General features: G+C 53.0%; 1 protein-coding gene across 4 annotated transcripts in view; it reads left to right on the top strand.

Moving 5' to 3' along the window:
- Positions 1-242: 242 nt before the first annotated feature.
- HNF4A (hepatocyte nuclear factor 4 alpha) overlaps positions 243-24004 on the top strand; it is a 35809-nt gene continuing 12047 nt past the window's right edge. Inside the window, exons 1-4 of one of the 4 annotated variants that reach the window (XM_048322075.1) lie at positions 243-445; positions 3450-3540; positions 21300-21474; positions 23305-23399. In XM_048322075.1, coding sequence (XP_048178032.1) covers positions 443-445; positions 3450-3540; positions 21300-21474; positions 23305-23399 — 364 coding nt within the window. In that variant the 5' untranslated portion in view covers positions 243-442. Of the gene's footprint in view, positions 446-3449; positions 3541-8526; positions 8719-14679; positions 17716-21299; positions 21475-23304; positions 23400-24004 lie in introns of those variants that run through there. The other 3 variants (XM_048322076.1, XM_048322077.1, XM_048322074.1) reach the window with 3 other exon arrangements.

Below are 24004 nucleotides of genomic sequence, written 5' to 3'. Positions count from 1 at the left end.
GCCCCGACTCCCCGTGGCCACGGGTGAACCCCAGCCCGGCGGCTGCCCGGCCTTGACACCATCTGGAAGCCGGAGCCCCAAAAGAGTCCAGTAAAAGCTGTGTTTGAGTTTCTAGCTTGGCAGCAGTTACTATAGCTACAGCAACGGCACCTTGCAGATTGGTTTCCATAAGAGCTTGGTTACTATTTAACATCTCCACCCACATTAGCCCTGATTAAGCGAATCAATAAGATAACAGGAGAGGCAGGTTTCCTTGCCCTGCCTCTCCGCGCTCCCTCCTGCCTTCACCTAGTTCCTTAGTGAGAGACATTTTTATTTATTTATTTAGATTTCTTTTTTATTCCTCTACTTCCTCTGGTTTTTGCCCCAAGTCCCCATAGCAGTAGCCGGCGAGACATGGTCAATGTTAGCACCCAGCTAAGCGCTAAGATGGAGGCTCCATATGGTGAGTACAGCGTTCCCATCGCCCGCGCTGCCGGCCCGGCGTCGCTCGCGGGAAGCGGGGCTGGGAGCGGGCAGCAGCCCCCAGCCCCACGCCCCAGCCCCGCCGTGCTGCCCCACTGGCTCAGGCATCTGCAAAGGCTGGAGATGGAGGCAGGAGAAGGGTTCTGGTTGATTTTGATATGATATAAATCCATCTGTATGCGTGTTTTCTCTCTTTCTCTCTGCTTGACCCAAAGAGGAAGGCATGTGGCCGAGGGAGCAGAGCAGCCCCACGTGCTGGCAGAGGGGCTGCTGCTGCTGGGCTCGCAGCAGAAGTGGCAGCAGTTTAGAGGAGGTGACATGCTGCTCTAGGACACGCAGCCAGCCCTTATGCACAGGCTGCAGGTAGCCCGTGGCACACCTGGGCTGCGTGAGTGGGCACAGCGGGCGCCTGGCAGCGCCGAGCTCCCGCCGAGGGCCGGCGTTACGGCTGGGCAGGTTTCCCAGCAGGGAGTGTAGTGCCTGGACAAACGGCAGCCTCCAGCCTCTGCGGGGCAGAGCATCAGGTGGCACAATGCTTCCTGGGCACCGGGCCACAGTGAGATGCCCGCCAGGCCTGTGTCCATGCTCCTGGCGTGGCACAGTGGGCACCAGCCCGGAGCAGCCCCGTGTTGTGCTCCTTGGCTGTGCCAGGTGCCAGCTGCCAACAAATGCACATGGGTGCCGGGGGACAGGTGCCCCTGCCCGGGCTGACAGCAGCTCACTGTTCTCCTCAGGATGGGTCATCTGTGCCTGTGTTGCAGCATCCCCACACAGCTGGTTTGGGCCCATGTGTTCTGGGAACCCTGGTTCCCTGGGCATGGCCAAGGTGTGGAGTGAGGTGCCAGCAGCTGAGGTCTCACGAGGTTCTCCATCACATCCTCGTGGCTCTCCAGCACTTCCTTGTGGCTCTCCATCAGATCCTCATGACTCTCCATCACTCTCAAGGGCTCTCCATCACTTCCCCTGGCTTTCCATCACACTGCACGGGGCTCTCCATCATACTACCTTGCCTTTCCTCTCTCTATATTTCACATCCTGCTCCTCTTCTCTTTTACAAGTGTGCAGCCCCTGCCCAGCCCACCTTCCAGCTATCATGCATGCAGACCCAGATCCCAGGAGGGTTTGTGGGACTCCCAGGCCATGTCATCACACTTTGTTCATGGCTTCTCTTTGGGTGGTTGCTTCCCTTGATCCAGGCCTGCAGCCTCCCACAGATGTCACCTCCAGCCCTAACCCACCCCTGTGGTGGTGTCCACGCTGCCTTGTGCCTCCTTGGCTCAGCACTCCAGTACTCTGCAGATCACTTTATTTTGGGTCACATCCCCCCATGGTGAGCCATGGCCAAACACGGGGCTTTATCAGCATTTCAGTGGGTCCATGGCCTATGGTGATGGAAATGTGTAGGAATTGTATAGGATCTGCAGTAGTGTCCCTGGGCTGGGCTGGAGCAGGCAGCTGTGATCAAGCAGTTATGGAATGCTGAGTTTTAGCCTGCTTTCATCAGGTTGCTCATTTGTGCTCTGGAGGAGCTCTGTTCACCCCTGCCTCTGAGCTGCAGGAGCCAGCAGCAGGAAAATGCCCAGAAAACTGTCCAGGTTTTGGTCTGTTTAGTGCAGGTTGTGTCTTTGTGTCCAGCTAGTGCTGCTTGGACAATGTGCAAGGAGCCACATGGGGAAAGACACATGTGAGTGAGTGGAACAAAGGCTTGATGCCTCTGAAATGTGCAGAGGGTTGGATCCTGGAACAAGAATTGGCCCAGGAGTAGCCAGTGCTGAGCATCCTCCAGGCTGAAGCCCCTGCTGCTGGTGGGAGATGGCTCCTGACCCACCCAGCTCACAGGGACTGACTTGCACCTCATTTGCAGGAGAAGGGGAGGCTCAAGGGATGTTCCCATCAGCCTGGGAGACACGGTGGTGCAGGGTGGCCAGGTCTGGCTGTCCCCACATCCAGGGTGCCTGCATCCAGCTTTGCCCCAGGGTGCAAAGCCAGCCTCATTTCTGCAGTGAGCAACTGGCTTTGCCTGACAGATGCAACACATGGAGCTGAACATGCTCTTTAATCACTTAGGATGAAGTTATTCTGGCCACTTGCAGCTGGCTCTAATGTGAGCAGCCTCTTGCCAGCCCAGGCACATCAGCAACCTTAGCACAGGCAGGCAAACATTTCTGACAGCAATTTTCTCCTGAGTCTTTAAAAAATATTTTATTAATTTAGTATTTTTATTGATTATCTTTTTGAATTTTTCAGTCTGAGAGTCAGTAACTGAGCCACATGCTGAGCTTGGGCAAGTGCAGGCAGAGCTGGGTGCTGTCGGGTGGATGGGGAGGAATCGTTGCCCAGCCCACCTGCAGCCGCTCTCCCCATCTGCTCCCGTGGCCCAACAAAAGCAGGCTCTGGCCGGCACCCGCTGCAAGCCTGGGGCCAGGCAAGGGGGAGGGAGAAATAATAAGAATAAAAAAGCGAGATGGGCCTCCCAGACTAAAGCGAGAGGAAACTCAGAGTGTTGGCAGAAGGAGGGGAGTCCTCATAAATAAAACGGGTGAAAAAGTTAACCAAATAGAGGAGAGGAAGGGCTGGTGGGATGGGGGACTGGGCAGTGCAGGCTTCCCTGGCAGCTCTGTGGGGCTGGGTTGGGGCTGAGCAGCAGAGTGGGCACAGCAGCTGGGATGCACCATCCTGCAGGTGGCAAAGTGGTGGCCAAACCCTTCCCAGGGCCACTGGGAAGTTTATTCCCTGGCAAAGCAATGGGGTATCTCACACAGCAGTGGTGGTTCTGAGCCCCAGCCATGCCCACAGGGATGCCCTTACAGCCAGCAGCTCCCAGCCCTCAGCAGGACAGGCCATGGAGCTGGCATGGCTGACAGAGGCACACCAGAGTCCTGCAGAGGAGCCTTCAGCCTTGGAGGGGGTCACCGAGTTATTTTCAGTTTCTTCTGCTAGATGAAAAGATTTTTCTGATTTTCCCTTCTCCCCATCTGTCTTAGGAGCTTCAGGATTTCAGCATCCATCTGAAGCCAGGGATATATTCTAATGGGGAAGCTTGGCACTGGCACTCAGCCTCAGGACAGCGAGCAGGTCTGGCCCTCTCTTGGCAGTGGTGGCATCAGTAAGAGCAGAGAGTGGGGCATCCCCCCACTGCAACCCTCCCCATCCATCCCTGCCCCAGACTGTCACCAGCATTTCCCCTAAACCATACCTTGGGAGCACTTATTTCCCTCTCATCAGTCCTGTGCCTTGTGTAAAGGACTTGGAGGATGCCCTGACAGGCAGTGACAAAGGTGGCCTGTCCCCAGCACCCTGTGTGAGTCCCAGGGAGGAGAAGGGAGTGATGCTGCTGCTCTGGAGAGAGGTGGAATTGGAGATGAATCCAAAATCCTCACCAGCACCTGCTGAGGACAGGATGTGAGCTGGAAAAGGCTCCACTGGTGCTAAATCCCTGCAGGAAGCTGAAACAGGTGTGTGAGGAGGTAGAGGATGGAGAGGGGGCAAGGTGACCATCTCCTCCTGGGCAGTGAGGAATAGATGAGCCCCTCGATCCACCTTTATACTCCTGATCAGACGTGGCCACAATTTGGGCAATTGGCCTCAATCCCAATGCAGGCAGCACCACTCCTTCATATTTTGGATCTTCTCAGAGCCGGGGATCCCCAGGGCCGGTGGTTACAGCAGGGAGCAGCGCATGATCAGGGCTGGCCCTGATCAGTAAAGCAGCTTTGGAAAACAGCTGAAAAATGCGAGACGTCATTGCTGCTCAGGAGCTCTGCTCAGATGCAGGGACTACTCTCAAGTGAGAAACATAAGAGGAGGCCGATTTTCTGAGTATTTTTAATTATCACTGACAAATGCATCGAATTTTTTACAGGTATCCTCTAGATATGACCTGAACTGAGCTTCTCCTCCTCAGCTGCTCTTTAATTCCCCTGTTTACTCCTTGTTCTCTGTGTCCATGCCCTGGCAGCCATCAGGGACTGATGTGTGTTAGGACACCTGGCACAGCCCCCTTCCTTGTCCCCACTCTGGCCATCCCTGTTGGCTGTTGGGGTGGCTGTAACACTGGTGCTGGCAAGGTCAGCACTTTCCAGTGCCCAAGCAGGGTATTGGTGCAGCCAGGAATAAGCACAGGTATTTGCTGGGATGCAGAAGGGACAATCACTGTGTTAGCACCTTAGCCTGAACCCGAGAGCTGTTTGCTGGTGCTTGGTGAAGGTTCCCTTGGGGAAGAGCTGGGGATGCTGCTCAGTGTCACCGGGTGTCTGCACTTACCCACAGGACTGTGACTTCTCCCACCTCATTCCATTTATGGGGCCAGCAGCACACCCTCAACTTTGGTTTTGCTTGAAACACAATGGTATTTTTATAGGGGGAGTGAGCCCAGAGGGCTGCTGTCAGCAGGAAATGAGTTCCAGCTCTAGAAGTTGAGTGCAAAAGGCTCAGGAAGGCTTGAGGAGTGTCTGAGAAAGGTTCTGAGCTCAGCAGGGCAGGTGTAGGTCTGCAAGTCATACTCTGTTAGTCATCTGCTGACATTTCTTAAATGGCATTAAAAAATGTTTACTTAGCATGAGTGCAAAGGGGTGGTGAGTGATGGTGGTCCCACAGACAGTGAGGGCTGGGTGAGTTTCTTTTACATACAGCAGTATTTGTAGCAGGACCAGGGCCAGCAGTGGGGGACAGGGCAGCACACAGGGCAGAGCCAAGGGGTACATCAGGGGATGCCTGCAAGTATCTCTGCTGGCAGGCTTGGGGTTAGAACAGGGCAAAGACTGCAAAAAAACATCCATGACTGTTTGTGTTCGGGCTCCTTCTCTGTTTGCTTTCCTCAAATATTCAAGCAAACAAGGCTCCTGGCAGAAATGTATGTGGAAATGGCAAATGTTGCAGAATTTTCACGGAAGGAAAATTTCAAGGTATCGGTTGTATGGTGAACCTGGGGCTGAGGGCTCTGCTCTCCTGTCCTGGGCAGAGGCACCAGGGCCTCTGAGCAAAGCTGGGTCCCAGAAGCAGTTATGCCCAGGAACAGCTGCTGTCCAAGCTTCAGCCTGAGCATCAACAGAGATTACTCAGCAAATCCCTTCAGGAAATACATGTCTCAAAAAATAAAGGTAGGCTCAGGATGCTGCACCAAAGGTGTGGGAGGAGCAGCTCCATGCAGAGCAAGTGGCTGTGGAAATGCACCAGCAGTCAAGGAGCAAACAGATCCTGGCTCTGTGAGGCTGGACCAGACCTTCTGTCCCAAAATCCTGCAGGCACCAGAGGGATTCCAGCTGCATCCCCTCAGTAACAGAGCTCTGGTGCTGAGGGGCAGATGGGGACCATCACTGTGAGCTCAAGCCCTCTGAGCCTCCAGCACCAAGGTGTCCCTGAGGGCACAAGTGGTGCTGGCAGCTCCTGTTGGGAAGAGGACTGGAGGCAGGGAATGGGTGACAGTATGTGCCTTCATTATAGGTGACCATGCACAGCCCATCTCCTCTGTGACGATGCTCTGGGAGCATCTTCTCCTTCTCTGGACATCCAAGTTGGTTTGACAGCCTGATTTTCATCACAGCCCTACAGACCTCAGACCTTGCTCACCCCACCCCAGACTTCCCAGGGCAGCACCTTCCCTGCAGCTTTGCCCATCCATCTGTCAGGGTGGGTGGCTCATCTCCTGTCACTGAGCACAGGGAACCCAAACCCACCAATCAGTGGTGGGGACCAGCGGGCACCTTTCACCTGCCTCTGCACCAGAAACCTGTCCCAGCCATGGGTGTGTGCGAGATTTTATAGGTGATAACCCCTGGGAAAGTGGGAAACACAAGGAGAGACGCACACTCAGCTTCCTGGCGTGGCCCAACGCTCTGGTTAGGAGAGCCAATGTCAACAGATAGACCTGAAGGAAGGAGCAAAGCCAAATACATGGGCACTTCTCAGAACAAGAGCTGTAAAACCTGCACAAACCTGAACAAGTGCCACAACACCGGTTTATACGGTCAGAATCAATAGTCGAGCCCACTCAACGTGTTTGCCAACACACAAACAACAGCCACCGGGCCGGGTTTATGGCCCAGTGCCCTTCATGGAGGCAGAGCCTGGCTCCTCCTGCCCCACTCAGCCACATCTCTCCCCCTCTGCTCCCAAGGGATGCTGATCATTTTGTCCCACAGTCCCCAAAGCCTTGATACCCCATGATAAGAGGCTGCTGCTGCTCCTCTGCAGCATTCCAGCCTGCCTTGGCTCCCAGCCAGCTGGACAATGTCTGTATCCCACCCAGCAGCTGGGATGGCAGCATCCACCCCACCACCCTGGTGAAAAGCAGCAGCTCAGCACGGGAAGAGGATTCACTGGTGCTAACACCACCCAAGGAAATCTTGCCATGGGCAAGGTGAGGCTGGGTATAGTGTCAGGTTAATGGACAGGGCAGCACCAGGGGGCTCAGCAGAAGGTGTAAAGTCACAACTGCTCCATGGAAAAAGGCTCTGCCAGTGCTGCAGGTCCCCATCCAGCTGAGTGGCCTCTCACCTGCAGTCACTGCAGCTTAAGCAGGTCCTGTGCCAGGGACAGGTGTGCTCAGGTGGAGGTGGCCCAGCAGGGAAGAGTGGACAAAGCACTGATGGACACCTGAGAGAACCAGCTCATGCAGGGTCTTGTGTCGTCAGGGTAAAGGCAGCAACAGGAAATGAAGAGTGGAATAAGGAGGCAGGAGGGGCAAGGGGACAAACAGCCAGGCTTCAGATCCACAGCCCTGGCTACTCCCCCGCCTAGAGTCTGGGACTAAATGGTGGTGGGACCGAGGTGCTGGAAGCAGAGCCGGGTGTTGCCTGTGGCTCATCCATGGGTGTGTGCTTGGAGACTGCCATCGTCTGGGAGAAATGTCTGTTGACTTGGGTGTGTTTCCCTGTTACAGCCACTAAAACCTGTGTGGCAACACAGGGGTGCAGGGAGGTGTCATGGGGTTACACACAGTTCAGTCCCAGCCCTGCCCTTGATGCTGCTCCCTGCTCCACATGGGAATGTTGGGCATCAGCCCCCATTGCCAGCATGCCCCGTCCCTGGGCACGGAGCTGAGGGACAGAGCTGCTGGTCACTCCCCATTCCTGACTCACCAGGAGCATTCTGGAATTTCTGCCTGTGGACACTCCAAATTAACTCAAATGCACCTCAGGCAGCCCTGAGTGGAAGCAGAGGCTTGTGGAGACAGGACGGGAATGGTTTAGGAATGCTTTTGCTCCATTAGACTTGTGCCTTTGAGATGATGCTTGGGGTCTGATGTCTTGAGGGCAGGATTGAGCTCTCTTCTCCTTGGCACAGCAAAAGCAGACGTGGGCCTGGAAGGAAGAAAGCTATCCAAGGAGGAGGGAAAATGCAGGAAAATGGGTGTTTCAGATGGGTTTGTCCCTGTCTTCTGGACACAGAGGCCGATGAGACCTGGCCCCAGTCAGGTCACGGCTTGAGCACAAGTGGGCTTGGCACAAGGCTGCATTCAGAGGTGCCCAGGTCTCCCTTCCAGCAATTCAGTCACTCAGTGCCTGTGAAACCCCAGTGAAGTGCCACTGTGTTCCCTCACACAATTTTTCCTCCTCCATTATAAACAGGGCCACACATGCCAGGACACACTTCGGCCAGAGGAGAAAACTGGGTGCTCAGCAGCCTCCGTGCTCCCCTCTGGACTGAGCCATCCTGCGTGTTGTGATGTTAATTGGGAGGGGAGACCAAGGTTGTTGCTCAAGGATGTGGTGTTCTGGCTATTTATACAGAAACACTTTAAAGCAAAAGCAGTCAGCCGCTCCCTGAGGAGCCAGCCCCACTCCTGCTGTTAGACACACCCAGGCACATTTTCTGGATCAACCTCCAGAGCTGCACGTTTGATCAGGTACTCCCTGCCCTAAAGAAACCCAGTGGCAGGCCAGAGACCAGGGTGAGAGACCTCAGAAAGGTGGCCCAGAAAGCAGCGGGCATTGCTGCACGCACTGGCAGCGGGGCACAGACCCAGAGCCACCTTATAATTTTGCTCCGGGTAGTGGCCAGAACCCTTTAAAACCTGCAGCACAAACTCCTGCTCCCCATCAAATCTCATTGTGACCAGCATTAAGGGATTAGCCTGTCCCTGCCTCTGAGCCACAACCAGCTCCTGGGCATGGCTCGTGCCCCGCTGCCCGCGGGGGGCTCGCCGGCTGCACAGCCCCATCCAGGGAAGAGACTTCCCTAGCTCTGCCCACGGAGCTGAGTGCCCCGGGAAGATGAATGGCAGCAGATACGACCTGTTCCAGGAAACACCAGGTACCCCCCTGCTCCCCCAGCACTCGCAGCAGGGAGAGAAGCAGCTGCATAACCAGCGCTGCAGAGTTCATGTGAATGAAGGGCATTGACAGGGTCTCCAGTGTGGATTTGGAGCTGCCAAAATATGCTCATTCCTACTGGCATCCCATCCGATGGGACCCTCATGTCTCTGGTTTCTGTTTTGCTTTGTGCAGGGTGAACGTGCCAGGTTTGTGGGTGGTGATGGCTCATGTCCCCAGGCTGGTTCTGGGGCTCAAGAGAGAGCATGGTGGCTTGGTGGGTGCTGTGACTCCTGGGGGAAGAGGTGGCAGAGTCAGGCTGGCATCCCGAGGACACTCCGGTGATTGCCTGTGCTGTTTGGGAAATGATTCAGTCATTCTCAGCCCAGTTCCCAGTGCCCGGCATTACTGCCCCGGGCTGCAGCCTCAGCAGGCCTGGGGACAGATCCTGCCACTTGCAGCACAGCCTCTACTCCTGAGCCAGATCTGCAGCGGGACTTCCCAGCCCTCATAATGAAAGCTTAGAAGCAACTAAGAGAAAAACACTTCCAGTGCAAACTTTACTAGTTGCATGGAGTCCTTACCAGAAAGCTTTTTAGGGTTCCCCTCTGTGGCCCCCTCCAGCCAGCTCTGTGCTCAGCCCCTTGGCCCCAGCACCCACGGGGAGTTCGGTGTGGAGGCCAGGAGGCTGGGTGGGCTTAGGATGCACCAAACATGTCCAGGTTCACTGCCAGCACCCTGAGGCACTTGGACATATTTGGTGCTTCCTGAGCCCTGGACCCCTGTGCCTCACAGCGCCTCATCCCCAACACCCCAACAGCCTCCATTCCACTCCGGGACTCAGCAAAAATTGTGGTGCTCCTCTTGCTTGAGCAACTCCTCCCAAGCAGGGCTTGTGCTGGCAGTGGGGTTCGTGCCTCCTGGGGTAGCTTGCACCCCCAGTCACCATCCCACAGGACGAGCTCCCCATGCCAGTGGGGAGTCACATGCTGGGGGCTGCTCCCAGCAATACCTGCGCTCTTTATCAGCTGGCAATTGATTTAGGAAAGTTCATGGCTTCAGCGTCCCATGATACGTTTACTAGAAGTGGTTCATTTCCTCAAATGATGTAGTTTATGGTCATAATATATTTTAATTTCTTTATGATACAACAGGCCAATGGCACTGGGACTTGCAGGAATGTAAAGGAACAAACAACAGTGTTATCCCGTGTTGGAGATCTAGGTTGAATACTCCCGGGCTGATTAGCAGTTTGCCATGTTTGTTAGCTGGGAGCCAGGCAGTTGGGCCTGCAGTGTCCTAGCCATGTGTTTCTGGAAGTGTAGGGATATGTGATCCCCTGCCCTTGCTGTCCCCCATGCAACAAACCTTGCATATAGAAGGCTCCCATGTTCCCATACCTTGCTTTCTGCCGTGTTTTTCGTTTCTCTGGCAGTGGAGGGGAGGGTTGTGTCACACAGGAGGGTGTGTGGTGGGCGTGCAGCTGCTGTGGACATAGAGCTCCTGAGTGTTGTCTGGTTCTCACTCACCCCTTGCTGTGCTCTGGTAATTGAGGACATTGGGGACAAGACAGGCTGTTCAGGCACTCTGCACACTCCTGCAGAGAAAAAGCATTTTGCACTAACTTGTTTCCTTTTGTCTACAGAAACCAGAATCTCTCAAATTTTAACTCACCACCCCTTTGTGTTTTCTTTTTTCCCACACCCAGCCTACCTTTCCCAATTCAGACCTGCCAGTGTTCCCACCTGCAGCAGCCTCCCTCCTTCCTTGCGCTGCCTCCTGTCAGGCACACATGGCCCTGTCCTGAGATGTTCCCTCAAGTTCAGCTCCCCAGCTGGGCCTGACTTTGCCAGCCAGCCTGGGGCAGGAGGAGGGCAGCTGGAGCTGTTGGGTCCAGGAAGATGCTTTTTGCCCTTGAGGTGCCCTTGACTTGCCCTCCTCCAGGGCCATGGGCTCAGACTGTCTCCTGACACCCCTGCCCTGTTGCAGCTCTCCCTCCACCCCAACAGCATTGCAGTCTTTTGCCTTAATTTGGAGGGAAGGCTGATCCTGAGAGCCCCAGCAGCCACTGGAGGTCACTTCCAGGCATGGCTTGCTGATGCACCCACCTTTGCAAAAGATATTAAAAAAAAAAAAAAAGGTAAAACTTGATGTGTAACCACTGTTGATTTTGGCTGTTCTTTTCCTTCACCTATTGCTCCACAGCTGGAACGATTCAGGGGCTGTTTCATGTGTGTATAACGAATGTATAAAGTCAATGAAACATAAAAGCCCTGCAAACAGCTGGCAGGGCCGAAGGGGGAGATTCCCTTGCCTGCCAGACTGAGAGCTCAGTATGGATCCTTTTCTTGGGAAGCTTCAGGATTACTTCAGGCCCAAAGGAATCATATCCACCTGCTAAACAAGTTCTCCCCAGGTCCAGAGCGGGCTGCTGAGATCCCTGCCACACTAAATGTGTGAGCTGGTGAGGCATGGAGAGCAATAAGTGTTTGTTGCTGGCAGCAAACCCTCTCTCCAGTGCTGCTGCTTCCCTGAGGCTCCTGCGCCCCCATTTAAAAGGGGCTTAAACCACTGGATTTCAGTCAAGCTTCTGCCAGTGTAGTCAGTGAACTTGGAACAGCACATGGCAAAGTCAGAGCTTTTCTGGACTTCCTCCCAAGTAGGCAGGAGAGCGTTTATCAGGAAAGTGTCTGGGTCTCTGCTGGGTTAGGGTTTGGATGGAGTGCAGTGTTCATGGTGTAGGGTTTTAAGGGGGCAAATGGGATCAGTGGTGGGAGCTGTAGCTTGGGCCAAGTTGCAGCCTGTGGTTTAATGGAAGAAGATGAATCTATCCCCCTTCCTCTCTTGGTCTCAGGCTCACTGCATGATTTTACGTGAAAACAGAGCAGACAGATTTCCAGAGTCACAACTGCCAAACTGCAGGCCCCAGAGCCGGATGCTGCTTTTGGGGGCTGCAGTGCAGGCAGAGTGATGGCAAATACACATCAGCAAATGCCCTGGCATTTTCAAGAACAGCCACCCTTTTGGGAACAGCTCAAATTTACTGTCCTTGCACAATAACAGATCCCAAGAGAAATAATAATTACTTCCTCAAGAGTTCAGAGCCCTTGTTAGGCAGGATAATAAACCCCTCTCTGGTCCTGGGATGAAAGGCAAGCACAGTGTTATCACCAGAGCAGTATATGCTGAAATGGTCTGTCTGTCCCCATGTCTGCAGTTCTTTCCCTACCACTTTTGCAGAGCAGCTACTTATTTTAGCCCAAATAATTTCCTCCAGGCCAAACATCATCTCAGCTTTGGCTGAAATGCACATGTTGCTTTTGGAGAGGAGTTCAGGCAGAGTGTTATACCTTCTTTAAAGTAACTCTTCCCCATGCCCAAAAACTGCCTTCATTCTCCATAGGGAGATTTTGTGGTCTGGGGACCAGGACAATATTGCTTGGTTTGATTACTTTTTGACAACTTTGGTAAGAAACAGCGTAAGGTTGCAATGAAGCTGCCTCTGTCACCCTGAGCTGTGCTGGGGAGCCTGGGGTACCCCCACATGTCACATGCTCATCAGTGACAGTGTACCTGGGGTCTGCTCAGGGATTGCCTCTCCTGGGCATCACCCCCAGCTCCAAACAGCAAATCTGCCCCAGCCCCAGCGACAGGCGCTTCAGCCCTGGGGAAAGTAAATCACCAAGAGTGATTGCTGTTGAACAGGATGATAAAATTGATTGCATCTTCCCCAGGCAAGGTCAGGCACATGGCTGTGGTCTCCTGCCTCTCGTTGCTGGATCTTTCTGATCTACCTGCCTGGATGGAGCTGGTGGATCACTCTGGTTCACCTCCACAAAGTGTTTTTCTGGGGCAGGGATGTGCTGTGTGCTACTGGCAAGGGCCAAACAGACCCTAAACAACCTCTGCTGAATGATTTGTTTTCCTGGAGGCTTCTCACAGCTTCTGGGGACGTTCTGGAGAGGGACACGAGAGCAGACCCCCATCTGTGTGTCTGTCATATGACTGCCCAGAGCGGAGGCAAAGCTCTGCCCCCTGAGCTGGGGGCTTGTGCAGCTGCACTGACCTGCAGCCCCCCAGCCCCAAGAAATTCCTTGGAGCTGCTTATTAACACACTGACAACTCTGCTCTGCAGTCACAGCATGCTGAGGTAGAAGGCAGGAGGGTTTGACAGTATGGCCTAAATACCCCTGTTTACAGAAAGTCTGACAAAACACAAGCCCTTGGCTTTATCTTTCCCATTTGGAAATAGTCACCGAGCAAATATACTCAAGGCATGAAAGGAGGGGGGTTTATATTGACTTTAGAAAAAAGCTGTTCTTTAAAAACAGGAAAAAAAGCTCATCCTCGAGCTGTGCAGACCCAAAAGTCTTGTGTAGGGACTTAAAGCATGCCTGCTAATCTGTAGCAGTTCTGTGTGAGCAAGTCATGCAGTAAACTGCTCTCTGTTAATTTTTTAATGCAGAATAAACAGGTCAAGAAATGATTAGCATGAGAATAAGTTGAGCTTAATTAGAAGAATCAGAAAAGATGAGAGGGAAGAGGCAAATTGGAGTTATCAGTTAACCATACGGAGTGGCTCTGCCTCCACAAGCTCATGTTCCCTCTTGTTTTTCATCCCCTCTGAAGCAGTTTTTTTTTCCCCTTCCTTTATTTAAATGATGAGCCAAAACTGCTGGTACAAGCACAATAGAAGCCCTTGTTTCTCCTTCTCATTTTCTATCTGCAGTGGCTGGCCAAATGAATTGCAGGTGATAAGGCTCCTACCTGGTTATTCCCGAGGTTCTTCCCAGAAAGGAAGCTGCTGACATTAAGTGCAAAATCCGCTTTGTGCAAGTACCAGTGCTGTGCTCCAGTGCAAAATTTTTGGCATGATCCCGGGAGATCCAAGGACTGAGCAGACACATCCATGGGCAAGGGGAAGAGCAGTCCTCGGGGCTGCTTGAAGTGGAGTTTGGTCAGTGGTCGGAGATCTATATTCTCAGATAGGCAGGACTTTGTCCACAAACTGGAATTTGAAATTTCAAAGGGGAAAAAAAAAAAAAAGGCAGAAGGGACCTTTGCATGTGTGGAGATGACTATGCTGGTGACGTTCCCGTGGGACTTTTGTTCTTTGTCTTGTAACTGGGCTTCCTGCTTCCCCACAGCTCGCTTGTGAAATGGTGATGGGATGAGCAGGGCCCTGATCATGTTCAGGGCTTTGCTGCTCTGCAGAGGCTTCAGTCCTGAGCCCATCTCTGCTTCACGTGCATGTGGAAAAAAAAGAGCCATGTGAAATATTCCAGCTCGACAGTGGCCTTGGAGCTGCGAGTGACACGGGAGGAGAGATGTGGAGTCAGGGCTGCCAGAGCCAGCGATGGCATTGGTGATGAAAGCTGAGGCTGGTCCTGCTGGCTCTGGGCACTGGCTTTTCTGCTGGGCATTTCTTAAGGATGCAGAGCTGTGAGAGAGAAAAACAAAGAGCAAGAGGGCCCCTGGTCGTGGTCCATGCTCAGAAAGTCTGCAGGCGACCCCAGACTGGGGGCTTGGTCAATCCACTGGCAGGCAGGGCTGTGTCCTGCATCAGGCAGGAGAGATGGGCCAGCAGGAACTGCAGGGGCTTAACACACACAGGGGCATCAAAAAGACAGAGCCAGGCTCCTCACAGGGTGCATGGCTGGAGATCAAGGGGCATAAAAAGTGGAGAGAGGTTCAGCCAGTGTCTAACCACAAGGACAGTCAAGCACCAGCTGGCTAGAGGGGCTGCCCTCCATCCTTGGAGGTGTTCAAGACCCAACTAGATAAAGCTGCAAGCAACCCATGCTGCTCTCACAGCTGGCCCTGCTTCCAGCAGGAGCCTGCAGCAGAGACTCCGAGGTCCTTTCCAACATCAATTATCCTCTGATCCTCCAACACCCTATTCAGGAATCAACAGCGAGGAGCCCCTTTAAAGGAGCTGCTCCCCTGCTTGACATGCAGAGCTAGCAAGCACAGTAGGTGACAACATCCTTACCAAAAATGCTCTATTAAATACTCTGTTCCTGAGCCTCACCTATTGAGAAGCACAGATCTTATTTTCAGGGAATCCCCTTTAGGTTTGCATACATTTGCCAGACGGGGATATATAGATAAGGCAGAAATAGCATCATGATGTGCCAGTGTGGGAAAGGATTTACTGCTCAACAGATAAAAATTAAATAATTACTTGGCACAGAACAGCTCATGACCCAGAGCTGTATCGGTCTCCTTTGCGGCCATGTCCTGACATAGGAAATGGTGGGTGGAGAGTACATAAAATGGGGACAGGAGAGAGGAGTGGATCTGGGAGCTGAACTTCCCCAGAGTACCTGGTCTGGGAACAGCCCTCTTCTATCAGTGGGGGTCTTCCAGCTATGAGTTGTCTCTCTGTGGAATAGAAATAACAAAACATCTTCTGTAGCCAGAAGTGTTTGAAACAGCCCCACAAGCAGCTGTTGACTCAAACATCTCCCACCTAAAACAGCTACAGGGCTGTGGGGTCCTGCTGGCCAGTAAAAGCCATGGCTACATTGGCAAGTTGTCCTAAAACTCACCACACAAGGATAGCAGGGGGAGACAAGGACTCCCCAGGCAGAAGATACCAGGGGAGACATCATCTCCAGCAACAGCCTGTGCCCAGGGAGCAGCCAACTCGTTTCCATCAGAGCCCATCTCCAGGGCAAAGGAAGTGCAAGGTGTCCTTGGCTGGTCTGGCCCTCGACCTCCACACCAACATGAGGGATTTGGGAGGGGGCACTGGTGACCCACAGAGGACACTGGCAGTGAGAAAACAACAGTCAACACAACCCTGGGCGGAAAACACCAAGTCCCACTGACAGCCCTGGCCTCGTGAGCCACCTAATGCTCTCCAAACTTCCCCGCTCCTTATCTGCCGCTCTCCCGCACACGCTGCCTCTCTGATTTCTATTCCTGGCCCTTTTAATCCTTCCTGCCTGGGAAGCAAATGGCCTTTGCAGCCTCCCTGCTCAGCAGGCTATTGAAGTAAAAGGTTTGTTTTGCTGAGCAGAGCAGAACGGGCCCTGCTTTTACGATATTTTACTAGACGCTGTGGCAAATCCTGCACATATTTGACCTGGTGTCTGTAGCATTTATCTAATCAAAGGGATCACCGTGGCCTGGCCGGGATTGGGACGGAGGTCCCTGGGATGAGGTTATGGAGGGGGCTATGCTCTACTCTTGCATCTCCATCCCAGTCTGCACATCATAAAACCAGTTTTTGGCAAGGAGTGTATCTGCCTAAAGGAAGAGCCATCAGCACATGAGCTCTGGCCTGTCCCTCAGGAGCACTGACTGAATGACTGTTTTCCTGCAGCAAAGGGTCATTTATCACCATTGCCAGGTCAGAAAGCAGGGGCTCTCCCCTGTGCTCAGATTCACTCCTGCAGACCTGTAGCCTCAGGGTAGAAAAGTTGTTTAGAAGTGCTATGTAGGTCATGGTTTTGGGGGACAGAGGGCTGCTTGAACAATTCTGTGTGCTCCTAAAACGTGAATAGCAAATCATCACTAGCATAACTGCCCGAAGGCATGTACTGGTGTGCAGCCAGAGATTTTGGTGTCACATTGTGGCAGTGATGCCACCAGGGCCAGGGCAGCTTGTGGTGCCAGTGATGCTGGGGCTGCACTGGGGTGCCTGGGAAGAACAAACACAAGGCACTGGGAGCCCAGATCAGCAGCGTGTGGACTCAGTTGCCGCTGGTTGCGAAACCATGGGGCTGTTTTCAATGCAGAGTGAACTGATACCAAATCATTAATTGCTGGTTCTCTTGTACCATGCGGCCAGTGCCGTTCAGAGATCGATTAAATTCCCACTCAATCATCTCACAATTGCACTGAAAAATCTCATTTCTGGCTGAAGTGGAGGAGGGATGTGCCATGGGGCAGCCAGGGAGGAGAGCACAGGCATCTCTGGCCCCCACTGCTCAGCACCAGCAGGGTCAGACCCAAGGTCTGGGCGAGGCACAGAACCAGTGTTGGTGCTGACAGCAGCCAGTGCACCCGCAGAAGGAAAACTCCTGCTGCTCTGTTGTAACATGTCTCATGAAACTTTTATGACGTATCAGCCAAAAGCCAGGGCTGGGGGGTGTCTGGCATAAAGTGATTTCAGCTCTGGGACAGGAGCCACCCTGGCAATTCCCAGGGTGTCTGTGCCACCCCTCGGCCCCGCTCGCTGTTCGGGCATGGCAGCAGAATGGGATCTGTTTATAGGGCATCCAGCCCCTGTAAAACTTGGTTTATAGGGAAGTTAAAGGAGTCATACGTTTTACTTTACATAGCAACGTGTAAATTTCCAGGGGGGAGCTGACCTTCTCTGACCGTGAGGGAGAGAAAAGGAGAAGGAGTGGAAGGGATGGAGGGAGCAAGAGAAGGGAAGAACAGGGGTGTAGGCAACCAGTGGTGAGGAAGCCAATGACAGAAGTGAAGAAGAACCTTGTTCTCCTGGTAGGGCTTTTTCCAAGTTTTCCAGTCCAGGTATAATTAAGAGCAACACCAGCAGCTCAGCATCAAGGTCAGTAGCCCTTGGTGAGTGCCTGCTCTTCTGGTGCTGCCTGCACCCAGGAGCCAGGATCAGAAACGCCTTGAGATTCAATAATAAACAGTCAACAAGAATCACTGCTGCTCCACCAAAAAAAAAAAAAACAGCTTAGCAGTATTCGGCAATGGGTGAGATGATTAAAGATTAACCCCCCTGCCTCCTGCCTCCACCCCTCTGGGAGTATAGGCCTTGAGGCTCAGCAAATCCTTTCAGAGAAATATCTGAATTAAAAGACAACAGGTAGGGGACGCAGTGAAGGCAGAGGGAGGCAGGAGGGCCAATAGCCTGGGACAAGGGAATCGGTACAATCTGGCCCGTGTTTGCCGAGGATAATGCGCCTTTCCAAAGCCCTCATAGACATGGAGATGGCAGATTATAGCGCAGCGCTGGACCCGGCGTACACCACCCTGGAGTTTGAGAACATGCAGGTGCTGGCTATGGGCAATGGTAAGTCCCCTCTGTCTTCTCCCCTCTGCTGTGGTGGGATGAGCTGGGGGCTGCAGGAAGAGAAGTCCCTGGGGTGGCCACAAAAATGCTCCGAGGGAGGGCAGGAGTGTCAGATGGGGAGCTCCCAGCAGTTCACTGGAAGGTTTCTGCTTCTCCCGGGTGAAAGTAGAGGGGGGAGAGCAGAGCTGTGTCTGGTACAGGTGGGATGGTGTCCTGCAGCCCAGAGCCCTTGGGAGCAGGCACATACCAGGAGCTGGGTGGAATGAGAGGTCCCCACCAGACATTCAGCCCAAGGAACGGGGCTAGGGCTGAACATGGTGAGGGTCTCCCACACCCCAGCCAAAAGTTTCTGAGTGAAGTGCTGTTGATGGTTTGCCAGACAGAAAACTGACCCTGTGTCTCCAGAGTCAAGAGCCAGTCCTGCTCCAGCAGGAGCTGGAGTTAGGTTTTCTTGGAGCAGAAAGGCATTTAGCACCCGGTAAGGGTGAAAATCACTCTGAGAAGTGATTTAGGCACTGCCGCTGCAGCTGCTGTGAGGCCACAGCCCTTCCCCGGTGCAGTGCTGGGATGTGGGGTGGCATCCCCTTTCCTGGCTCAGCCCCCAGTAGGAAGGACAAGGAGACCTTGAGAGGACAGACAAATGTTCCCATCCCTTCAGGAGGGTAGGATCACACCTAACCCTCCAGAATTCACAACGCTGGCCCACCCATTTGGGGACCAAAGAGTCTTGGTGATTAAATGCTCAGAGATAACAAGAGATTCCTCTCCAAGTCCCCCCTAAAGTCTCTCTAAATACAAGGTTAATGACTAAACAGAGCCACAGAAAGTGGCCCTCCGAGCCCTTTCCTCCCATGTGTTGTGTCACTGGGGCTGCTGGACACCGATGTCCCAGAAGGGCTGTGCTGGTGGTGTGGACTCTTCCATCACAGCCTGTGTGAGTCTTCCCTGGGTTATGGCTTTGCTCTGTCATGGATGTAACACTGTGGTGCCAAAGTGGCTCTGCTGTGCAGTAACCCCTGCCACTCTGGGTCCCAGCCCCTTCTCCACTCATGGGGGCTGGTTCTACCCATTCAAGGTGCCTTGGGGCCAAAAGTTGCCCCCTTTGGCTCTGCTGATACCCATCTGGACACTCTGGGACAAGCCCAGACCTTTCTCCCTCTCCATGCCCCTCTCCCACCCAGCAAGCATCACAGGGGCTGTGATTTGCCCCCCCAGACCCAGGGCTCCATGGGGCAGGGGGACAGGATAATCTCCTGTGACAAGATCCAGTGTGCTGTGGTACTCCAGGGGTGGGTGACTCAGCTGGGGCAGGCAGCACCAGCTCCTCTCCTCTCCTCCTGGGCCCAGCTCCAGGCCAGGGACAGGCCTTGCTTCCAGGGCTGTTTCGGCACTGTAGCAGCGCGTGTGCAGGACACACCTCCTGCCGACCTCCACCTGCAGAACCTGGGCCTCTTTTTCTGGCCAAGGACCACATCAGAGCCCAGCCACTGCCCTGAACAGCTCTGCAGCTCCAGCCCCGGGGCAGCTGCTCAGCAGGGACCAAGTTTGCCTCTCACAGGCAAAATGTGTGTTCAGACAGGCTCAGGGACCTCTTGAGCAGCTCCTGTCCCAACACAAGGCTCACCTGTGAGGTCTCAAAGACAGATTTTTTTTCTTTCTTCCATTTACCTTAACCCCAACCACTTCATTGCAGCAGCGAGAGCCCACATTTTTGGCACATATTTGGCAAAATAAACTTAATTGGAAAATTATCCATTAGGCAATATTTTCATTGTTGTTGACTATTAGACTGAGATGTTGCAATTTCTTTGATAAGAGTGCCAGTTTTTCCTGTTCTGTGTTCATCTGATTACAGCATGATAGATTGCTAAAAAGGGATTTATCTGGGCTGTCACAGAGACACAAGTAATGGGATTACAGGCAGATCAGCTCTTCTTCTCGCATCTAAGTCCTATGTTTAGCTGAAACTGGGAATTTGACTTTCCTTCTGGAGTGGCCTGCATCCAGCTGAGCCCTCAGGATATGTATGGAGGAAGGATGTTTTCAGAGGCAAGCTGCTCACGGGGACAAGAGACAGCCAGGATGGCCTTGGGAGAGCTCAGGGCTTTGGGAGTGGAGACAGGAGCTTAGCACTGGTATTGCTGTAGCTGCGTGACAGGGTGTGCCAGGCAAGGACACAGAGAGGAAGCAAACTGACTCAGAAAGAAATACAGGAGGGACACGAGGAGCTGGAAAGACAGAAAGGCAGGGAAATGAAAGATGCTGCCAGAGGTAGGGAAGGCTCAAGAATTCCTGTGCTCGCTCACTGCTGGTTCTGTGCCAGTTGCTCCTGCTGAGGGGTGGCATGAGCAGGATGGGCAGCACCTGCTGAAATACTAATTTCTCTACAAAATAGAAGCTAAAAATGCAGCTCTGCCCCTGCCAGACTTGCCTTGGCCTCCCCAGCACCCACAGTTGGGGAGCCCAGCTGGGACCAGCCTTTCTGCTGGGTGCCGTGGGAGCAGTGGCTCCTCCAGGGTGAGCTTTAACTGAGTCCCTACCAAACCCAGAAATCAGAGGCCAATAGACTCAAGCATTAAAAATCCCAGCAGGTTTCTATGGCTTTGTAGATCCTGGGTATGATTTGTGACTGGCATTTCCACTGAGGAAGGGGGATGTGCTGATACAGAAAAATGTACATGGGAGGGGACAATTAGATCAACTGAATTAAGGGCTGATCCCTTCAGCCTTGAGGTTTGTTTGGCTTGCTGGAGGGGTTTAGAGTAGCCCTTGTATGGTTTTCAGCCTTTCAGATGTCCTTTCCTCTAGAGGCTGCTGCAATTCCTCATCCTCCAAAAAAAAGCCCTGCAAGTCCCAGTCTCCCTGGGTCTGTAAGGACCACAAGACAAATCAATGTCCACTGTGATCCTACCAGACTCTGCAAGATACCCAGCCTACAGCCTCCTCCATGCTAGAGTGCCACCTTTTCTTTCTTTAATCAGTCCTTCCTTGTATGGGTAGCCTTTGCCCACATGAGTTTTCCAGCTGAAGTCATTTGAGGTTGTTATTTACCTAAAGTCTTGTTCTCCCAAAGAAGGGCTATGCAGGCTGGAGCTCTATGCTTGCAGAAGGGAATGGTCATCTCATCTGCTCAGGGCTGTCCTGGGCTCTTTCAGTGCTATAACACAAACATCTCCCTAACAAATCAGCTGCTCACCCTGAGCTGTAATACCTCAGCTTTAACTCTGCATCAGCTTTTTCTCTGGCCACACTACTGCAGCCCAAAGTGTCTGCAAATCCCTGAGGAATTTTGGCTCTGCCCTGTGTCTCCTGCAAATGGGCTTCCACTTTATCTGAAGGCATTGCTGCAGCCAGGCCTTTGGGAAGAGGGGTCTCACCATGCAATACAGGAGGTTTTAGTGCACTCAAAATGCAATTACTTAAGCACTCAGAGCACCCACTTCTCCTTACACACCCCTCTGACTGGCCACACAGCCAGGCTGCAGCTGCCTGGTTTCTCCAAAAATCTCTCACTGGTAGCTGAGTTAGGAAATGTTGGCTGGCTGTCTCACTGTCTCCTTCTTGCTGTGTCCTTCCCCAACCAGACACGTCTCCATCAGAAGCAGCCAACCTCAACTCTTCCAGCAGCATCGGGGTGAGCGCGCTGTGCGCCATTTGTGGGGACCGCGCCACGGGGAAGCACTATGGGGCTTCCAGCTGCGATGGCTGCAAAGGCTTCTTCAGGAGGAGCGTCCGGAAGAACCACATGTACTCCTGCAGGTAAGGACAGAGGGCACAGACACCTGTGGCTCCGACAGAAGAGCCCCTCACAGCTCAATGGCAAAGCCCTCAAAGTGCCGCAGCATGGCCTTCCATCCTCTCTGCATCCTCCTGCACTCTTCCTGACCTCAGCCCTCACCTGGGAGGGGTCAGTGACCACTCTGACTTTGGGACTGCCCTCCACTGATCACTGGGTAAAGACCCTGAGAGGTCTTGCCCCATACTTTAGGGGCCAAGCACATGTTCTTGCAAATGGGTATGGCCAGCCATGGACATGGCCAGCAAGCAGCAGGGGAGAAGCCCTGTTTCAGGGACTTAGCACCTCACTACTCAGTGCTCTGAGTGCAGCACAAACCTTGCCCACTCCCTGGGGACAATCCTTCTCCATCATGAGATGGAAGTGTGCCTGGAATCCAGCTAAAATGCTGTCACTGCCTGTTACATGATGCAAGAACATCTGAGGAGCACCATGAGGGGCAGCATAATGTGCACTCTTCTGAGGATGAGGCACTCGTGTTGCTCCTGAAGCTCATGCACTGCACCTCGTGCCATTGGTGGTAGCCCATGGCTCTCCTGTGCCATCAGCCCCTGTGGCCTGCTTGCTGCTGGCTTTGAGCAGCCCACACGTAGAGAGTCACAGAGGAAAATGAAGAATCCTCAGTACACAGTGTCTAAATCCCATGGGCTTTTTGAGTCAGTTACTCCTGATGGCCTGACAGCCACTTGGAGAGCATGAAGAGCAACATGACTCTAAAATCTGAGTGACGGAAGGAAGCCTGAGGTTTATGAGTGCCTGTGAAGCACATCATTTGCACCCCAGGGTTATTTAAGCTGGCTGCCCAGGGAGCCCCCTCACCACAACTCCATCAGAAAAGCCAAGGTGCCCAGTTTTTGGAGGCTGAGGCTTTTATATGCACTACAGACATATTTTAAAAGCTGCTTTCAGGCATCCATTTGGGAAAACCACAGCTTTGGGGATTTAAAAAGCACAGCAGAAGGAAGCCTTTTCAAAAGCTACAGAATCGAGCATGGCTGGGAGCCCTTTTCCAGCTCTGTACTCCTTTGTCTTTACCCTGCAAGCTGGATCATCCTGCTGTAAATTAGAGCAAATTTGCAAGTGAAATTCATGCTGCAAGTGGCCACCAGGCTCATGAATCACACACATGGGAGATCAGTGTTTTCCTCACCATGTGCAGAGGATTTGGTGACCCAAGCTTGGAGGGAAGGAGCTGGCTGCTTCCCAAGTCCTCTCTGAAGTGCAAGTGGCAGCAGAGCAGTTTGCACCCCAGCGATGCTTTCCAGAGGTCAGAGCCAACCTGTGAGAATCCCAGACACTGCCCTGGAGAGATGCGGGGACTTAAAATGACTTCTTAACCTCACAATTTGGCTACTACAACCTTCTACCTCTTCTTTAGATCCCAGTAGACTGGAGGATGAATGTCTTTATTCTGAATTTAATTTACAACAGCAGCTTCCAAGTTGGTTCTGACCCTCCTAGATGACACTTTTAACTTCCTGGGGCTTGTTAGTCCTCCACAGACATCCTAGCCCTATTGGTTACTGAGTAAGACCAGCAGCCTGGGCTCCTGCATGTGACTCAGCTCTAGTCTGTCCTTATTGAACATCCAGAGGTAGAGGGGAGGGCTGAGGTGTTCAGTGCAAAAAAGAAACCACAGGCTAAAGCAAGAGTGGAAAAATCACAGACTGGGGCTCCTTTCTCAGGGTGAGCCTCTGGGAACCTGCTTTGAGCATGTCTTGGAGCTCAGGGCTCTGTCTTGTCCTGCCTTCAGGCTCAGTCTTGCTGCTCCTCACACCTTTCTTTTTTCCCAGGTTTAACAGGCAGTGTGTGGTAGACAAAGACAAAAGAAACCAGTGCCGGTATTGCAGGCTTAAGAAGTGCTTCCGAGCAGGAATGAAGAAGGAAGGTGGGTGACGGTGTGGCTTTCCCTCAGCAGCAGTCACTCACGCTGGCTGCGTATGTTTGAGGAAGCCCTTGCAGCCCAAGGCTGGTCCCAGCCAGGTGCACACTTGCCCAGCCACCTTAGCCCTGTTTTCCCTCCACAGTGCTCTCCTGGGCACAGATCCTGACCCCCACCACAGGGGGCTTTAGGGAGAGGCCACGCCTGTATCTCAGAACTGCCCGTGCTTGCACACACAAATCACACCCAGGGTTCTTCAGCTCACTCTTGCCCACACTGACACACACATCACCTGGGCTCCAACATAGCCAGTCCATTGGAGGGGGTATGGGAATGCTTCTCCACATCACTGAGGAGCTCCAAAGAAGGCCTGGAAATTTGGAAACACTTTGGTAAAACTGCTCCAAGTGCTGTTGTCCCAGAGTGACCACAAAATCCACAGCTGGATGGGTGAGTCCAGCAAAGGTCCCACTGACAGTTTGCACCTTTTTCTTCCTAATAGATATATAGGTTCTTGCTGACCCTCTGCAGAGAGTTTAGTTTAGTTTCAGCCACAGCAGAAAGGATCCACAGCAAAGTGGAGCATTTTTGCTATTTAACTCAGTATGAAA

This window comes from Corvus hawaiiensis, chromosome 17, assembly GCF_020740725.1.
Source record: "Corvus hawaiiensis isolate bCorHaw1 chromosome 17, bCorHaw1.pri.cur, whole genome shotgun sequence".
NCBI lineage: Eukaryota > Metazoa > Chordata > Aves > Passeriformes > Corvidae > Corvus > Corvus hawaiiensis.
The sequence above is the reverse complement of the archived record's forward strand: the minus strand, read 5'-3'. Positions and strand labels throughout refer to the sequence as shown.